We start from the raw sequence: 16,954 nt of genomic DNA on the forward strand, positions 1-16,954 counted from the left end.
TACTTGACGGGGGTTGTTTACCATCTAACATTTGCAAAAAAAAAACTCGGTCTTGAAGTCCATTCCCCGTGCCAAAACCCAATACATGCCTTGCACCTACGTCACATCATGACGTCGAACACCGGTATCTACCATGTTGGTGGTTGACTCGACGGCCCTTCGCAGCGAGAGCAATGGTAAACTGCGCCGCGCTCGGCTGTAGCAATACCCCGTATCCCGACGATCGTCCGATCGTTTCGTCGGCATGCCCCATGAGGCAGAGTAGACGTCAAGTTAGAGAAACTACGAGCGGCAGGAAACAGATGCGGCTGCGGATTATCGAGTTTGCGGGACGCATTTCATAGCGGCGAACGGCGGCACTTTTCTACCGTTGTTTACGTTCGTGCACGCCTTTGCATCGGCTTTTGCTCGTTCGTGGTGTATATAGCCTTTGACCTTCGTTGCATAACGCCGTTTTCACGCTTCGAGCGCACCTTCAGGGCTCCCGGCTGAATCCGGGCGAGTGTCGCGCCGCGAGCCCGGCCCGACGGCGATCGGCGGCCCCCATGTGCAAGCTCACCGAGCCGCCGGGTCATCGGTTCGTGCCGTCCGCGATACGATAACCTTTGCAAGGAGCGAAAGTATGCAGGCCGAGCCGGTTAGGAAACATAATAATATAAACCCTGAGACAATGAGAGTTTCTTGTCCGTTATTTGATTTATCCCTGTCTCAGGGTTAAGATTATGACGGTAACATTGCGTTGTTTAATAGTATTTCGCAAAATCGTAACAATTTTTCTACAAGCGACTCCTAGAGCCGCTCGCCAAATTATGAAGTGCGCAATTAAGCTTTTTTTCTTTTTCTGGGGACACGGCATATCCCTTTGCGTCAAAACTTCGCCGGCGGCATTTCGAAACTTTCTGCTCGTAGCGCAATCGCACCAATGCCGAAAAATTCCGCACGTAGGATAAACGTCATCATCGTAAGCTCAGCACGTTTTTCTAAGTTCACGGTACCTTTGTTGAAAATATGGTGCATCTTAACGCATGTCCGGGCCGTTAGCAGCATCCTACGCCTTTGTAAGCGCATCCGCGCGGCGTGAAGTCAACCACCAGTATGGTGCGGGGCCCCGTCCTTCCCTAGATGTTCCCTAGGGTGACGTCACTTGCAAGGCATGTATACTTTTGTCCCAGTTTACATTACTCCCCGTGGTTGCAGAATACTCCTTAATTCCCCTCACTACTCGTTCGACACGTTCTTTGTTGGTGCAAAAAACAGCAATGTCGTCGGCGTAGGCTAAAAGCCTAACTTCTGAGCAACCCAGTTGAAAATCCGTAATCCCCCCACAATACTGTATCCTTAAACATAACGTTTCGATATAAATACTGTACAAAAGAGGACTGAGGGGGCAGCCCTGGCGCACCGAACGTTGTACTTTAATGGGGGCCCCCAGACACTTGTTTATAATCAGCCTTGTAGTACAATTTCGGTACGCCAGAGCCACGCCCCCGCGAATTACTTGGCCCACATTCTCATGGTCCAAAATCGCTGAGAGAATTTCGTGCGCTACACAGTCGAATGTCTTCTCGAGGTCGAGCTGGAGGACCGCTACTCGAGCATCCAAGGAAAGAAAAAGAAAAAAGGTAGGATCACCGCGATTCGAACCTGCGTCCACTTGCGTACAGAGCGGACACGCTGACCCCTACGCTATGCCACCGGATGGAAAACTCGTTGTGATCATTCATTTTATACGAGAAAAACGTAGTGCATATAGCAATTTCCGGCCGAGCTGCACTCCGGAGTGCATATAGCATTACTCCTAAGCAATAACAAAGAAATGAGAAAACGTCTTACCTTCTGAAGAAACCTGTTAGGCGCAGACAATATCCACGTTGTGCTCCCATTCTGCTCGCTGTGCTTACATGTGCTCAACACAAAACGCGTCGACAGGTGTCAGGCACCATGCGGTCACGCCAGAGCCGTATATGGGGAGAGTTTGGTCAGTCTATGATCTCGCCGCCGTAACGCGCCCCTCTTGAGTGAGCCAATCAGCACACGGCGCAGAGCGAGAGGCATGAGCGCATGCGCATGAACTCCCGGCTGTTCCCAGCTGAGTGGGGAGGGCCGCCATCTTCGATCATTTTCCCGGCGGAACGCTTGGGATCGGCATCTAAATCTCGATTATTGCCTTTTATATCGCTGGCTCTGGCAAGAAAGTGACATTCCATTATTCCTCGGTGGGTTAAAAAGCTAATAAATGAAGATTTTTCGGCGTATGGCCACAAACTTTTATTCAGGCGAAAAAGAAGTCGGCCCGTAGCAGACGACGCGTAGCCTCAGCAGTGCTCTTCTCCGACCAGTCTCCCAAAGCGTTGCTAAAAAATGGCGGTCGTCTCCTCTCTGCTCCCTTCTCTCTCTCTCGCTCCTTCGGCGCTCTCCTCCCTTTCATTTACTTTTCTCCTCTCCGGCGCCTTCGTCGCCACACCCACTGGCCAAACTCTCCCAATATACGGCTCTGGGTCACGCCGTCCACGCACGCACGCGTCCGTCCGTCCGTCCCGCTTTAGCCACTCCAGTCGCTTTCTCAGAGCAACTGCAGGAACCGGAAATGGCCCGTATATCACGTGATCTTAACGTAGTAAACAAAACCTATTTCACCCTTTATGATACTTTCAACAATTTTAAATATAATAAAAGTAAAACTTGAGTGTTTATTTATAACAAACCTCACGAAATATTTTCATTCTTTGGCACACTGGCACCACTTAGCGGTCGGTGAGAAAACTAAACGCTCGGCCGCGAAACGGCTCGAGTGGCCACTCTTTCCCTTGTGTAGATTACTCTATGAACTGACGACCACCAGAGAAGGCGGGCGACCACTGATCTCTATTATAGTAGGCTGGATCGCGGATCGGGAGCCCGTCGCTGTCGCCACCGGCGGCCATTGCTTGACACCAGGCAATACACGCAAGTATATGGGAGAGACCACTGATCTCTATGTCTATTTGCTGGATCGCGTTTGACCAGCTCCTCCTATGGACCGGAATGCGGTCACTGGCGGCCATCTTTATGTAGAGTTATATCGTCTCTAGCCATCATAGTAATATGGCGGACAGCGCAATGGCGGCAGGCTGCCATAAAAATAGCCGTAGATCTAGTACACTGTACCGTGGGTGACATTTCGTGCTTGATTGAAGTTGTTCGACGAAGCAGATTCTTGAAACCCGGCGTGAACGGTAGCCTCATCTTTGAGGACCCGGCAAAAGTTCTACGAAAGCGCAGCACCGGGGGAAAGCAGCGCAGCTCCCATCAAAAGCAGACTCCGTACCGTCGTCTGCTTTCGATGCTTCTTTCGATGCGACTTTCGATACGTGCTGTGCTGCTTTTCTCCCGGTGCTGCGATTTCATGAAACTTTTACCAGGTCCTCAAAAACCGGACTACTGTTCACGCCGGGTTTCAAAAACATGTTTCGTCAAATAATTTTATTCAAGCACGCAATATCACCCACGCTATTTTTACCGCAGCCTGCCAACCCACCTGCCAAAACGCTATCTGCCATGGATGGATGATAGCGGCTGCAGCAGCTTACATTGGCTCCGCGTGAACGGCGAACGTGCGTTTACATTTCCCTGTTTTAACCGACGATCTAATTAATTGTTGTTATGAGTGTCCTTTTTCTTTTATTGCTTAAATTTATATACTGGAAACTTTTTTTTTATTCAACAACAACTCAAGTGAGGCTCGAACTGTTCAGAACCAAAGGAAAAAGAATATCGATCCAAACCTTATTTATTATTTAATTATCACCTTACTGTTACAACTATGCTTTGCTATTGATGGCTTCTACAGCTTCGCGATTTAGAGAATGGAGAATTTTAGTAGATCGGTCCGATGACTCCAATATCGATATCCGATACTCCGGTACCGCTATCGCGGGTATCGGAGGTATCGGAAGGATCTACTAAATCTCTCGAATAGCAGGCAACGGCTGCAACGACGAAGCTTTGCTCTACATTCGAGGTAAATAGTATCCCTTGCTTCGCTGAAAAAGCTCAGTGCAGAGCATGAAGCATTGGTGAGGAACAAGATGGCACTCCCATCCAGTGCCTCAGCTCAAATGGTGTTCAGCGTAGCAAACGACATATTGAGTAAGAGATAATGCAAAATGTCTGACGAGACATTCGAGAGCCAGCTGTTGCTCAAAATACTCAAGGTGATTAAATGGAACAGGTGGCAGCCAATAAGAACTTGATTAACCCTCTTCCCTTTGTTTCTTACTTGAGGACAATAATGTTAAAAGTAACGCCACGAAAGTAACGGATTACTTTTTGGGGTAACGGTCAGTTACTTTTATGGGAGAGTAATTGTAATTGTAATAAATTACAATTTAGCCTTGAGTAATTGTAAATGTAATTCCTTACTATTTTTCAGTAACGTGTACAAGTCTGCCTCAAACTGACTACCATCGTTGATGTGAAGGTGTCGGTGAGCCCTCATCGCACTCTAAACACTGTCCGTGAAGTCCTTTCTGAGGACGACTTCTTGCACACCAGTGAGGAAGAACTCCTCGAGGGACTCCAAGGTGCTGGTGTCGTCGCCGTAAAACGCATCATGTTTAGGAAAGATGGCGAACAAATTCCTTCGAGACATGTCATTCTGACTTTTGAAAGGCACACTCTCCCTGAGACAATCAAGGCAGGATACTTGAACTGCCGCATCCGCCCGTACGTCCCCAACCCCCAGCGGTGCTTCCGTTGCCGGCGTTTTGGTCATGGAACACGCAGCTGTCGTGGGAAGGAGATATGTGCGAAGTGCGGTAGTCAAGGTCATGTTTCCGATACTTGGGAGGCGGCTGTGGCCCACTGCGCTAATTGCGGTGGACCGCATCCTGCTGATTATCGGGCATGTCCCTCTTGGAAGTTAGAAAAGGACATCCTTACCATCAAAGCAAAAGAAAACATAAACATACCGTACCCAGAAGCCAAGAAGCGGTTCTCCTTTTTATCAAAGGGGAGTTTTGCCGAGGTGGTGCGCAGGGGCCCTGCACCACGCTCGGAGTCGAGGGCCACTCAGGTCTCTCCCGAGATCCTGGCTGCCGGCTTCAGGGCCCCAGCTCCCCGACAGGGGCAGCAGCTGCTTCCTCCAATCCCTGGCGGTAGCACGCGTGCTGCTCCTCTTTCCAAGGACAGGCCGGCAGCAGCCGCGCCTGCCCCCTCTCCTAGGTCCCCCGCTGGGGAGACGGAGCGAACTTCTCGCTCTTGCTCGCTAGAGAGGGCCCCCCTACGGAAGGAGCAGCATGGTGCCCATGCAGCTCCTGTGAAAGGAGGGGACCGGACGAGCTCAGACGACTCGTCGCCCAGCTCGTCTGCAACCCCCCCAGCCGGTCGTGGCCGGGGTTTGCCCCCCCCCCCCCCCCCGGACACCTGGCCGGACAAGTGCTGCTCATAAAACAACGGATACCTCTCAGGAGGTGGAGATGTTGACGGACGCTGACAATCTGTCCACTCCTGGGTCCGACCAGGACAATATGGAGTGGGAAACGCCCTCTAGTAAACATAAAAAGAATAAGAAGCCTGTAGTCCCTCCCAAATGATGATCCCAATGTCTTCCACCTAGTTTGTGTTGACTCTACAATCTTACTCATTTTATTAGGTTTATTTTTTCAGTAGTATATTTACATGCCTTTTACAGATGACTAAGTTACATTTTATGCAATGGAGCTGTTGCGGTATTTTAAGAAATATTGATCATGTGAACTATTTCATGGATCAGCTTTGGCCCATCGCTCTCGCCTTGCGAGAAACCCATCTTCGCACTGATTCCTTTAATATTTTAAGACATCATCAGGTTTTTAGAAAAGATCGCCCCTCTTCCACCCCTTCTGGTGGTGTTGCAGTGGTCGTGCAGAGTGGAGTTGCTTGCTCTCAAGTTCCGCTGTGCACGCCGCTGGAAGCTGCTGCAGTATGTCTCCTTCTGGACCGCCTTGTAACAATTGTTTCTTTATACTTACCACCTAACATTCCTTTAAACCTTCAAGAGCTGCAGGGACTTATAGGACAGCTCCCGCAACCTTTTTTTTAATTTTGGGTGATTTTAACGCCCATCATCCTATGTGGGATAGTACCCGTCAAGACTCCCGTGGTGGTGCGATTGAACGTCTTTTATTGTCTTCAAGGCTGTGCCTACTTAACGGGAGAGAGCCAACCTTTTTTAGTGCGGCACACAACTCATTCACATCCATTGATCTTTCTATTGCTTCACCTTCATTACTTCCTTGCTTCTTTTGGAAGGTTCTTCATAACCCTTTTGGAAGTGATCACTATCCAGTTGTTTTAGAGAGTACCGTTCCATTGCCTAATCTTTTAAAGAGGGTCCCTAGCTGGAAATTAGACAAGGCAGACTGGGCGCTTTTTAATCTTCACTCCACTTTAGATCCTTCGCTTCTTTCGTCTATGTCCCCTGAGAACGCTACACTTTATGTTTCTGAGCAGATACTAAAGGCTGCTCAGCAGTCCATTCCACAGACATCTGGTAATATACCCAAAAAATGTAAACCTTGGTGGAATAAGGAGTGTGCCACAACCCGGGCGGACCAAAATAGGGCGTGGGGCAAATTTCGCAGATACCCCACTTCAAGCAACCTTGTTGAGTTCAAGCGACGAAAAGCCAAGGCTCGTTGGACTAGGAAGCAGGCAAAGCGGAAGTCGTGGATGAAGTATCTTTCTTCTTTAACCAGCTTTGTTCCAGCCAAAGAGGCCTGGGGCAGATACAGGAAAGTAAATGGGGATTACAGGTGCTTTGCCATTCCAACGTTTAATGCCCCTTCTTCATCACTAAAAGATATTGGCAACATACTTGGGGAACATTTTTATAATTCATCTAGTTCGACCAACTACAGTGATACTTTCGGACAGTCAAAAGCTCGTGCAGAGCGACAAAAGCTTGTCATGTCAGGAGGAAATTCAGCATCTTATAACCAACCATTTACGCGATGCTAGCTTGAGATGGCTCTTAATGTGACAAAGCTTTCTGCCCCTGGTCCCGATGGAATTCATTATGAAATGCTGTGCCGCCTTTCTCCAGAATCCCTTGAAAACCTTCTCTTGTTTTTTAATCTTTTGTGGGAAAAGGCATGTTTCCCTCGGGCTTGGAAACACGCACATATCATCCCCCTCCTAAAGCCTAACAAAGACCCCTCACAACCATCAAGCTACCGCCCCATTGCACTGACAAGCTGCCTTGGGAAAACATATGAAAGGCTTATAAACAGGCGACTGGTCTACATATTAGAAAGCCAGAGGGTATTTGATAACAATCAATGTGGATTTCGCCAAGGTCGATCTACCCTTGACCACTTAGTTCGCCTGGAGACTGTGATACGTGAGGCATTTGTAAACAGGCAGCACTGTGTTGCGGTTTTTTTCGACTTAGGAAGGGCATATGACACAGCGTGGAGGTATGGGATTCTCCGAAACCTGTATGCCTGTAATATCCGGGGCCGTATGCTGCGAAGCATAAAGGAATATCTGACAGACGGGACTTTACAAGTTCGTCTCGGCTCAGCCCTATCTGATTCCTTTGTTCAAGAAAACGGAGTCCCTCAAGGGGGTGTTTGAAGAGTTACTTTGTTTTTGCTAACAATGAATTCACTGGCACAACTGCTGCCACCCTCAATTTCATATTCTCTTTATGCTGATGATATACAGATTTCATCATCGTCTTGTAACCTTTCTAGTTGTGTACGCCAGTTGCAGTTAGCCATAAACAAACTGTCCAAGTGGGCCGACGAAAATGGGTTCAAGTTCTCTGCTTCAAAAACGGTCTGTGTTCCCTTTTCTTTGGATCCATCCCTGGAATTGAATGGAACTCCTATACCTGTTAGGAAAGAGCACAAATTTCTTGGTGTGATATTTGATAGAAAGCTTAATTTTGTTTCCCACCTTAAAGCGCTGAAGCAAAGATGCCTTCAGTCGACAAACTTTCTGAAAGTTTTATCTCGCAAGTATTGGGGGTCTGATAGAAAATGTATCCTGCAGCTATACAATGCCCTTGTACGATCCCGCCTTGACTACGGTGCAGTAGTGTATGGGTCGGCTCGGCCCTCTGCCCTTGAGATGCTGGACTCAGTTCACCATCTCGGCTTGCGACTGGCAACAGGAGCCTACCGGACGTCCCCCGTCCTCAGTTTGTATGCAGAATCTAATGAGCTGTCCCTTAACAAACGACGTACATATCTTAGTCTAACATATGCTTACAAGATTCTGGCCGACCCTCAGCATCCGACGTACTCTTCCCTCACAAGTTCAAGGTTCTATCGCCTTTTTGAAAATAAATCAAGCATTGTAAGACCGTTAAGCTTCCGCATTGAACATCTTCGCTCCTCGGTGGACCTTTCTCTGGACCAGGTCGTCCTCGTTCGGAAAGTCAACGGTATTCCACCTTGGAAAACACAGCGAGTTGAATCCGACTGGTCTCTCGCAAAGTTCAACAAGCACGGCATTTCCCATGCTGTAATTAAGCGAGAGTTTGCTGAACTGCAAAATAAGTATGATGGTTATCTTCATGTTTATACAGATGGCGCCAAGACTTCATCTTTCGTCGGTTGCGCTGTATACTCTCAAAGCTTCTCCAAGGTTAAACGAGTTGATTGTATTGCCAGCATTTTTACTGCGGAGCTCTACGCGGTATCAATGGCAATTGACTATATTATCAGTAGGAAAATACTGAGGGCGGTCCTGTTTGGTGACTCTCAAAGTGTGATTCTTGCAGTTTGCTCTCTTAAAGATACTAGAAATATGCTTGTACAACAAATTCAATATAAACTTAACTCTGCTTTGCATGGGGGTCAAAATATAAAATTTTGCTGGGTACCCAGTCATATTGGCATTCAGGGCAACGAAGAAGCCGACAAGCTTGCAGGATCTTCTGGGAACCTTCCACAATCGCTGTCCTGTTTACCCTATCAAGATATTAAGCCCTTGGTGAAGTCCTCGATTCTTCATTCTTGGCAATTGGAATGGGACATGGAGTGTGATAACAAGCTCTATGTTACCAAACCTGCATTGGGAGTTTGGGAAAGCTCTTCATGCAAGAGCCCACTTCATGAAACGTTGTGTCGCCTGAGAATTGGACACTCATTTATAACTCATAGGTATCTGCTTTCGGGAGAAGATCCACCCGTGTGTGATCAATGTGGTGACAGGCTCACTGTTTTACATATCTTGTGGTTGTGTCCCGGCCTTCAGCCCAAGCGCCGCATTCATTTCCCTGAATTTTTTCAATATCATATATCATTTCATCCTGCTTTCCTTATGGGAGAGAATCCCCTAGTCCCTTTTGAACGAGTAATAGAATTCCTTAGTAGTACTGGCCTTTTACACCGACTCTAGCCTTTTGGTCATGCTTTTGTAAAACCCTTCCTTTAGTACAACGATCCTTACAATTAGTTCGGCGCAGATGGCCTCGTAGCTATTGCGCCATAAACCCCCAAAATCTCTCTCTCCAAGTGTCCAGGTTAAGGCCCCAGTTGGCTCGCCGGGGCCTTAGCTTATGGCGTTTGTCAATTCGTGCCGAGACAGTTCCCAAACGTGGATTTGCGAGACTGCCTTACCTCAAACAAAACACTAAAAGAAAAAACTCTTTATCTTTATTTTTTATTTTTTTGTTTTTGTTTTTAGGTTTTTTGGGTTTTTCTCACTTACCTTAACCTCTCTTTAGGGGCCAAACCCACGCCGGAAAGACGTCCGCCAAACCCGGCGCGCCAAGCTCCCGCACAATCATCGGCGGCGGTACGCCGAGCTCGAGAGCCACCGGCACCGGAGCCTTCGGCATCAAAGGGACCCGGCAGGAGGCGAAAGTCTACCTCTCCCAGGAGGGTAACTGGCCCTTTCCTCGCAGCCTTCGCGTGGGTGCCGCCATCTTGAAAAATACGGCCACTAAAGCCGCTCAACTAGATGTGCCAAGAGTAGGAGGAAGAGGTCCCACGCATCCCGGCCGCTTCGGTACGGCGAGGCGGCGCAGACGCGGACGTACCGGAGTAAGGTGCCGACAAGCCCGTGTAGCCGGCAGCTCCTTACTGTACGCGGAGAAGCGGCAGAACGTTGCCCGTGAGGTCGGAGCTGCCTTCTTTTCAAACCTGCCATGCCAAAAAAAAAGTCAGCGTTGTTTATGCCACGAAAACAAAGTCAACCAGAGTTCCAACGACCTCCAGTCGCTGCGGAGAAAAGCGCACGGCTAACCCTCCGTCTGCTTTCTCTCCCCTCTTTTCTGCCGCCGTCTTTATCGTCCCTTTTCTCGGGACCAACAAAGTCGGCGCTCACGATTTTTCGTGCTCTGCTCTTGTCTTTACCCACCCGGTTGCACGGGTGCCGCCATCTTGAAACCGTCAGACGCGGGCGCCGAAGCCGCCGAAGGAGCGTCGCTCACAAGTAGCGACGTTTCCCCGGCCGTCTCGCGGGCATCATTAATGGCACCCGGCAACAGTGGGTGTAATGGTTACAATGGAGAGATGCAACTTCCTGTGATTTTTGTACGGTGTGTGGGGCACCGTGCAATCAAACGCGTCGTTGCGTAGGTGTAAGTGAACGCAATTTGGAAGTATTTAGTGCGTGGATTGTAAACAGGTTAAAAGATATATATTTCAGGCGTCTGGGATGACTTGCACCAAATCGTAAAAGAAAGAAACGGGGCGCTTTCCCATTCACAACTCGGCCCTTAAAGGAATAACTGAAGTTTGCTAATTGGCCTTAATCGACCGAATAATTGGGCAGATTGAGAAAAATGTGGCAACTATGTTAAGACGCTTGCTAACGATGTACAGTTGGTTTTCCTTCCGTGGAGGACTCCGTTTGCTTTTTAGAGCGCAGCTCTTAGGGGCCCGTTCCCGGCTTGAGCGGTGTCGCCGTTGGCGTCGGCGTAACCAAGGTCACGCGACCCCCAAGGTCACGTGACCCCTCCCCCAGGGTCACGCGCCACCCAAAGTCACGTGACCCCGAGGTCACCTGACCCCCCCCCCCCCGAGGTCACCTGCCCCCCCCCCCCTCGAGGTCACGTGACACCCCTCACCCCCACCCCCCGAGGTCACGTGACCACCCCCAGAGTCACGTGACCCCCTGCCGAGGTCACGAGACCTCCCCGATGACGTCACCGTCACTGATGACGTCACCGGCATTCGCATCGTCATCGTCACTGATGACGTCATCACTGAAGTCACTGATGACGTCACCGGCATCCGCATCGTCATCGTCATCATCACGGATCACGTCATCAGTGACGTCACTGACATCCGCATCGTCATCGTCATCATCGCTGATGACGTCATCGGAGTCCGCATCGTCATCGTCACTGATGATGTCATCAGTGACGTCACTGATGACATCATCGGCATCGTCACGTGACCCCCAAGGTCACCCCAAGGTCACGTGACCCCTCCCGCAGGTCACTTCACCCCCCCCCAGTACCCTTCCCTCCTCCTCCTCAAGAGCTGCGCTCTAATTCGGTGTTACAGGGAGTTGTAAACGGCTTCCACTTTTTTTAAAGTTTGATGCAAGTAATCTGGGACACCCCGTAGACATTGTCTCGATGTTCTCTAAAAAGCATCAAATGTAAGGGTTTTAAGAATCCCCTTTTCCTAAAGAAGTTAATTTTATTATCTCGGAACTGTTTTCAGCTACGGCCCGCCACGGACCATAAATACTGCTCAAACAAACGAGAAATCACATAATTTTAAGAGATTGTAGCAAACAGGTAACTTGTAGTTGTTGATTGTGTGCATGAAGTTCGCATTTTACTCCCACCAAAGCGTCCAAAACATTCCCCCGATCGGCGCATTTACCGCGTCACAAGAAAAATGGTCCCTTGATTTCCGCCCGATGGCATCGCAGAAGGGCGGTGTCCCAGCGGCGGTGTGTTCATTGCCACTTCAAGACCACTTTCGGTGTGCGGGCAGAGCTTACTCCGCTTTTGGCGGGGCTCTCTTGCAGAGACGTAGCGCATGACAACATTCGTGCCGTCGAGGCGCAAGACACGTGCAGAGTTCCTCCCAGCAGTGTCAGTGCGAAGCAGTATGCAGTGCATTCTGTGTTAAGTCTGCCTTTGGCACAACAATGCAAGAAGAGCTTTCTTTTTTTGTGTGTTTATTTGGTATTGATTTGCCTAACTGCAGAAATTGCTAGAGTTCTTTTCTTGAAGGTGCGAAATGCTTTTCAACGGAGCTCCACCAATTGCAAGATTTCGCCCATCCGTCTGCTTGTCGGTGCATTTCCCGCCAGGTTTAGCGGTAAAATTAATAAATGTATAGCTTCTTTCCGAGACGACCGTTAAGTGTCTTCTAAGCAAATTTAGACGACCGCTCCTGAAATACGGCATTTCATGCAGCGTAAGACTTTAGAAGAAAAAAAAGTCGCCATCAGCTTTCTTTTTAAAAATGGCGGTTGACACTTTAGCCCGGTGGAGGCCAATCGCCAGGAGCTAATCAGCGCGGTTGCCACTCCTCTTCTGCCCAGGGCAATGTGAGGCCGAAGCTTCGTGCCCCACCCTGGCTCAAGAACATCCGTCACCTCCAGAGGACTACCCGGCTCCTCATTCCGCGGCTGTCGTTTGCGCGGGTGGTGAGGGAAATACTGCAGGGTTTGGCCCCCAGTCGCTCCGACCGCTACTACATGCAGGGGCTCGCCTTGCAGGCGCTACAGGTGGGCCTGCCTCGTCTTTCGGTCCTCGTCGTGGCGCACATACCGATCGCCGTCGGCAACGACCCGCGTCGTCTGTCCGTCGACGTTTGCCCACATACCGTAAAGTCCTGAGAGATAGCTCACCAAAATAGTTAGAAAATTGGGTGAAAATGAGGGGTGGGCTAACTTTCGGTGTGCAGTCGAGGAATGTTGAAAAAATACTATTTTTTGATTGTGTGGCCCTGTCGAAGTTGTTATCGCAGCAAGGGGCAATGAAGCAAAGATGACTGTACTTTCCAATCAGCAGTGTTCGCTTATATCTCGCCATAGCTAACTAGGCGCATTTGCGCCACGGTCATCGTTGATCCGAAACTATGATTGCAGTATAGACCACTTACAACATAACCGCTTATAGTGCAGGACTTGGTATAATGCGGTTTTTTTAAACCACCGGTTCGCCTCCCATAGAACTCCATGTAATTACATACCGCTTAAAATTCAGGCGTGCGAAGGGAAATACCGGTTATAATGCGGTTTCTGGCACAGCCCGCCGATCGTGCCGACGACCCGAGCAGCGAGCACGCTTCCCTGTGCGACACTAGATAACGGCGCTGACGGCGCGAGCCGCAAGCGGAACTCGCGGGGCACGGAGGTTGCTCGAAGGAGCGGGGAGAAGCGAAAAGAGAGGGAGAGGCTTCGGTTTCCATAGCGACGGAGGGACGCACGCACGTGTCGTTCACGTGCGTGCGTCCCTCCGCTGCGTTGGGAACAAACCGCAACGACAGACCAATCGCAGGTCGAGGAGAAGTATTCACACGCACTGCATGCCGGTCGCGGGCCGGCTGCTTCTATCCGCAAACATGGCGTCGGTTGTGATCGTCGTCGTAGACGGCGTTCATCTCATCGTTCGCGTAAAAGCGCTATCCTTGACTGTGAATTTTCGTTGTGTGTCGCTATGATAACCCAGCACATACTAGAAGGGAAGATCCACCTACTCGTGCGGCGATGTCGTGGCGGCGCTCTCAAGACGGCGGAAACGCCCGTGTCGTTGTGTTTGTTTACTTCGACTACAGTGGTGATTTCTAAGCATTTGTGTCCTCAAACATCGCCCGGATTTCTTATTTGGCGCGTTTCATCCGTGTGCTCAAGTACAAGGTATTACTGGCGCGTACCGTATGAAGGATGCGAATTTTCACGCGTTTTCATCTCCCGAGAAAAGTGATTGGGGTTACTAATCCTGAACACTCGTAACGTCCGTCCGCAACCCGCGACGCCGTTAAAAGGCTGCACCAGGCAAAAGCTGCTCATTTCTTTCAAAATGTGTGACACACTTGAGACAGAACTGTACTAGGCTGGTAAAATAATGATTTTCCTCAAACTAAGCTTTCTTTTTCATCTAACATAAAATAAATTCTTTTACAAAGGTAAGTTGTCTCATGGCATGTATTTTGGCCTGAAAAAATTGATGTTTTGGTTATAGCGCGGTACCGCTTATAGTGCGGATTTTCGAGACTCCCGCGACATACGTTATATGCGGTCTACACTGTACTAGGAGTGGGCTATCTTTTGGTGCTTCAAATAAAATAGCACATCTGGCCAGTAATGGGGGTGGGTTATCTTTCTCGGGTGGGGCATCTCTCTGGATTTTACGGTAGTCCTTTCTTTCGTCAATACATGCCTATTCAGTCATAGGTCAGGTAGGCATGTGACTGAATCGACCTACAGGGCCTATTTAGTCGGTACCACTGCTAGCCTTGGGTCTTCGGCATACGCCGGTAGGATGCTCGTCCAGATCGAAACGGGCAGGAGTAGGGAGGATCACAAGATCCAGGAACCTTGGGTCTTGCGGTGCGAGCTTGCGCTCTACGCTGTCCGAGCCGCGGTGCACTAACAGACCCGACCGCCGGTTTTCCATTACATGAAAGAGCAGTGTCTCCCCTTTAAAGAGGCGGTGCAACGATGTTCTAACTTTGGCCTTGGCCAAGTAATTGTGGGAATTAGTCAAGGCCACCCATAATACGAGAAGTGGGAACCCTTTCTTTCTTGTGTGCGCTAGTTTTTAATCTACAAAGAGATTGAACAAGAAGTTTTTCGAGTGAGGTTCGGTGTCGTCTTTGGGACCAGCAGTCTTCCCTGCACGTTGGTCAACTTTTCAAGGTCACGCTTGCCATCGTCGAGGGATCGAGGTGGGACGGCTTGCCGCGGGGAAAGACGTAGAAGGAAACGTAGAAGACGTAGAAGGAGAAAGAAGGAAATAAAGGAAACGGTTTCCTTTATTTCCGATAGATGGATAGATGGCACCGCGAAAAAGGTCACACCATAGTTCCGATGACAACCACACAAGACTGCAAATTTAAAAAAAATATGGTGTTGTTTTTTTTCAATTGCAGTAGAATATCGATGATATGAATCTCGAGGGATCGCAGGAAATTTTTGTGTCATTCAAAATTCATACTAACAAAAAACAAGTCGCCTAACTACGTAAAAGCAAAGGGGCGGCTGTACGTGCAATTCATTGGTCACACGCCCGTCTAAAGAAGTCTGTAATGTTCTTCCGAGTCTTTTTTTTTTCGATGTCACCCAAACGGCACTTTTGGAACATGGAAGAACGCGCGTACCTGTCGTCGCTGACCTTGATCTCGGGCTCACTATGCGGCGCAGCACATCGAGGGCATGCAGTGTTTCAGCAGTCGTCGGTGGCTGCTTGTCATTAGTTACGTCGCCGTCGTTATCTCCACTACTTGACCATCCTTGCGGTGCCGTCACTTCGTCAACGATTGCCTCGGCAGTCCTTAATCCGCAAGTAGCGAGGCTGTCATCTGCGGTAATTAAATCAAAGGCCGATTTCTCGGCACAAAGCAGGTCTCAATCCTCAATTCTCAAGTTTTCCTCTGGTTCCGGAGGAGCAGCCACTCTAGGATTTGTGAATTCACACTTGCAAAAGCCGTCAGATAAGCGTTGATTCCACGATCAACGTCAATTCCAAACGTCATTTCTCACGTTCACTCGAGTCAGTCAGAGTTGCTGAAACCCATTTATCGCGTGACAATAAATATAAAGCAGCAACCCTGGAGTAAGCAAATGCGAGTTACTCCAGCGAGCCAAATTCTCATCACGCGACAACACAGAGCAGCGCTGGATGTGGGTGTGTTTTAGAAATTCGGAACGCACCTACGGTTACCGGGATTGCATGGTGCATATATAGAAAGAACGGCGAGAGAAATGACTCAAAAAGCCTGCTACAGTCGTAGGAGCCAAGTGATGCCGCCCCACAGGATGTGTAAACGTTGTTGATAATCGTTCCCATGATCCACCGCGGCCGAGAAAGCATTCGGACTATCCCGAAACGTAATATATTAGTCTTAACGACCTTCGGCCGGGAATTTCGAAAAATTTGTTTCGTACCGAAATTCGGACGAACCGTCGTCGTATCATCGAGATTCTACCGTATGCAGCAAATTTGCAGCATTTTAAATGAAGGTGCCACATTTTCTCCTCTATTGCCAATAGAAACGATGTAAAAAATGCGAGCCGTAAATTTTTCGACATTAAAATTGTGGCACTGTCCGAGTTCTAACGTGTCGCCTCGATTCGTCGGCGTTTGACGGGCATCACCTCTTTTCCAGGACGCGTCGGAGGACTTCGTGACGAACTTCCTGTCGGCGAGTTACCTGTGCTCCCTCTACGCCAAGAGAAAGACCTTGATGAGGCCAAACATGATTTTCCTCCAGAACCTCCTCAAGGCCTTCGGTGCCAGCATCGCCACGGCCTTCTGAAGCCGCCCACTTCCTTCAGACGCCGACAATGCTCTGTACATAGCTTCGTTTCGCCGACATTGTAAATAGTTTTCTTCTCGTCGTTGCATTTCCAACACTCCGTTCGCCCCCAAGCTGACAGTGCAGTGGAAGTTTGTCGCCACACTGTCGGCTCGGGGACGAATGTGCGGTCGCAGGCCCAAGAGGGAGGAAAGCGCCGCCTCGCAGGTTCGACCGCGTTCCAGTTTCTTGCGTCCACGGTTGTGTGTGGACAAAGTCGTTTACTCGTCAACATTCTCACTCTCTTCCTCGCGCCTTTTTAGTGTTTTAACTGTGAACTCGTGCTTTTTGTTTTTCAATGACAAAGTTGCGTTTGCAACGTTAACGGACGCGTGTACGGAAGCGTGCGACCCGCTCCACATAAAGTTTTCTGCGGATTGGTGTCGTATTTGTCTGTTCTCGTATTGCACCTAAAGTTCGGACACTTTTTCCTTTTTTTTCCTCTCAGGTATTTCAGCATATCACTTTTAATGTTTGCTTGTTTGTTTTTA

The 16,954-nt window shown here is 49.2% G+C and overlaps 1 protein-coding gene across 1 annotated transcript in view; it reads left to right on the forward strand.

Moving 5' to 3' along the window:
• LOC120846550 (histone H3-like centromeric protein A) overlaps nt 1–16,424 on the forward strand; it is a 38,532-nt gene extending 22,108 nt beyond the window's left edge. Inside the window, exons 2-4 of the mRNA XM_040218358.1 lie at nt 9,658–9,855; nt 12,484–12,669; nt 16,275–16,424. Of these exons, the coding sequence (XP_040074292.1) occupies nt 9,658–9,855; nt 12,484–12,669; nt 16,275–16,424 (534 nt within the window). The remainder of the gene's footprint in view (nt 1–9,657; nt 9,856–12,483; nt 12,670–16,274) is intronic.
• The last annotated feature ends 530 nt before the right edge of the window (nt 16,425–16,954 follow it).

Source organism: Ixodes scapularis, unplaced genomic scaffold, assembly GCF_016920785.2.
Source record: "Ixodes scapularis isolate PalLabHiFi unplaced genomic scaffold, ASM1692078v2 ptg000137l_1___fragment_2___debris__unscaffolded, whole genome shotgun sequence".
Classification (NCBI taxonomy): Eukaryota; Metazoa; Arthropoda; class Arachnida; order Ixodida; family Ixodidae; genus Ixodes; species Ixodes scapularis.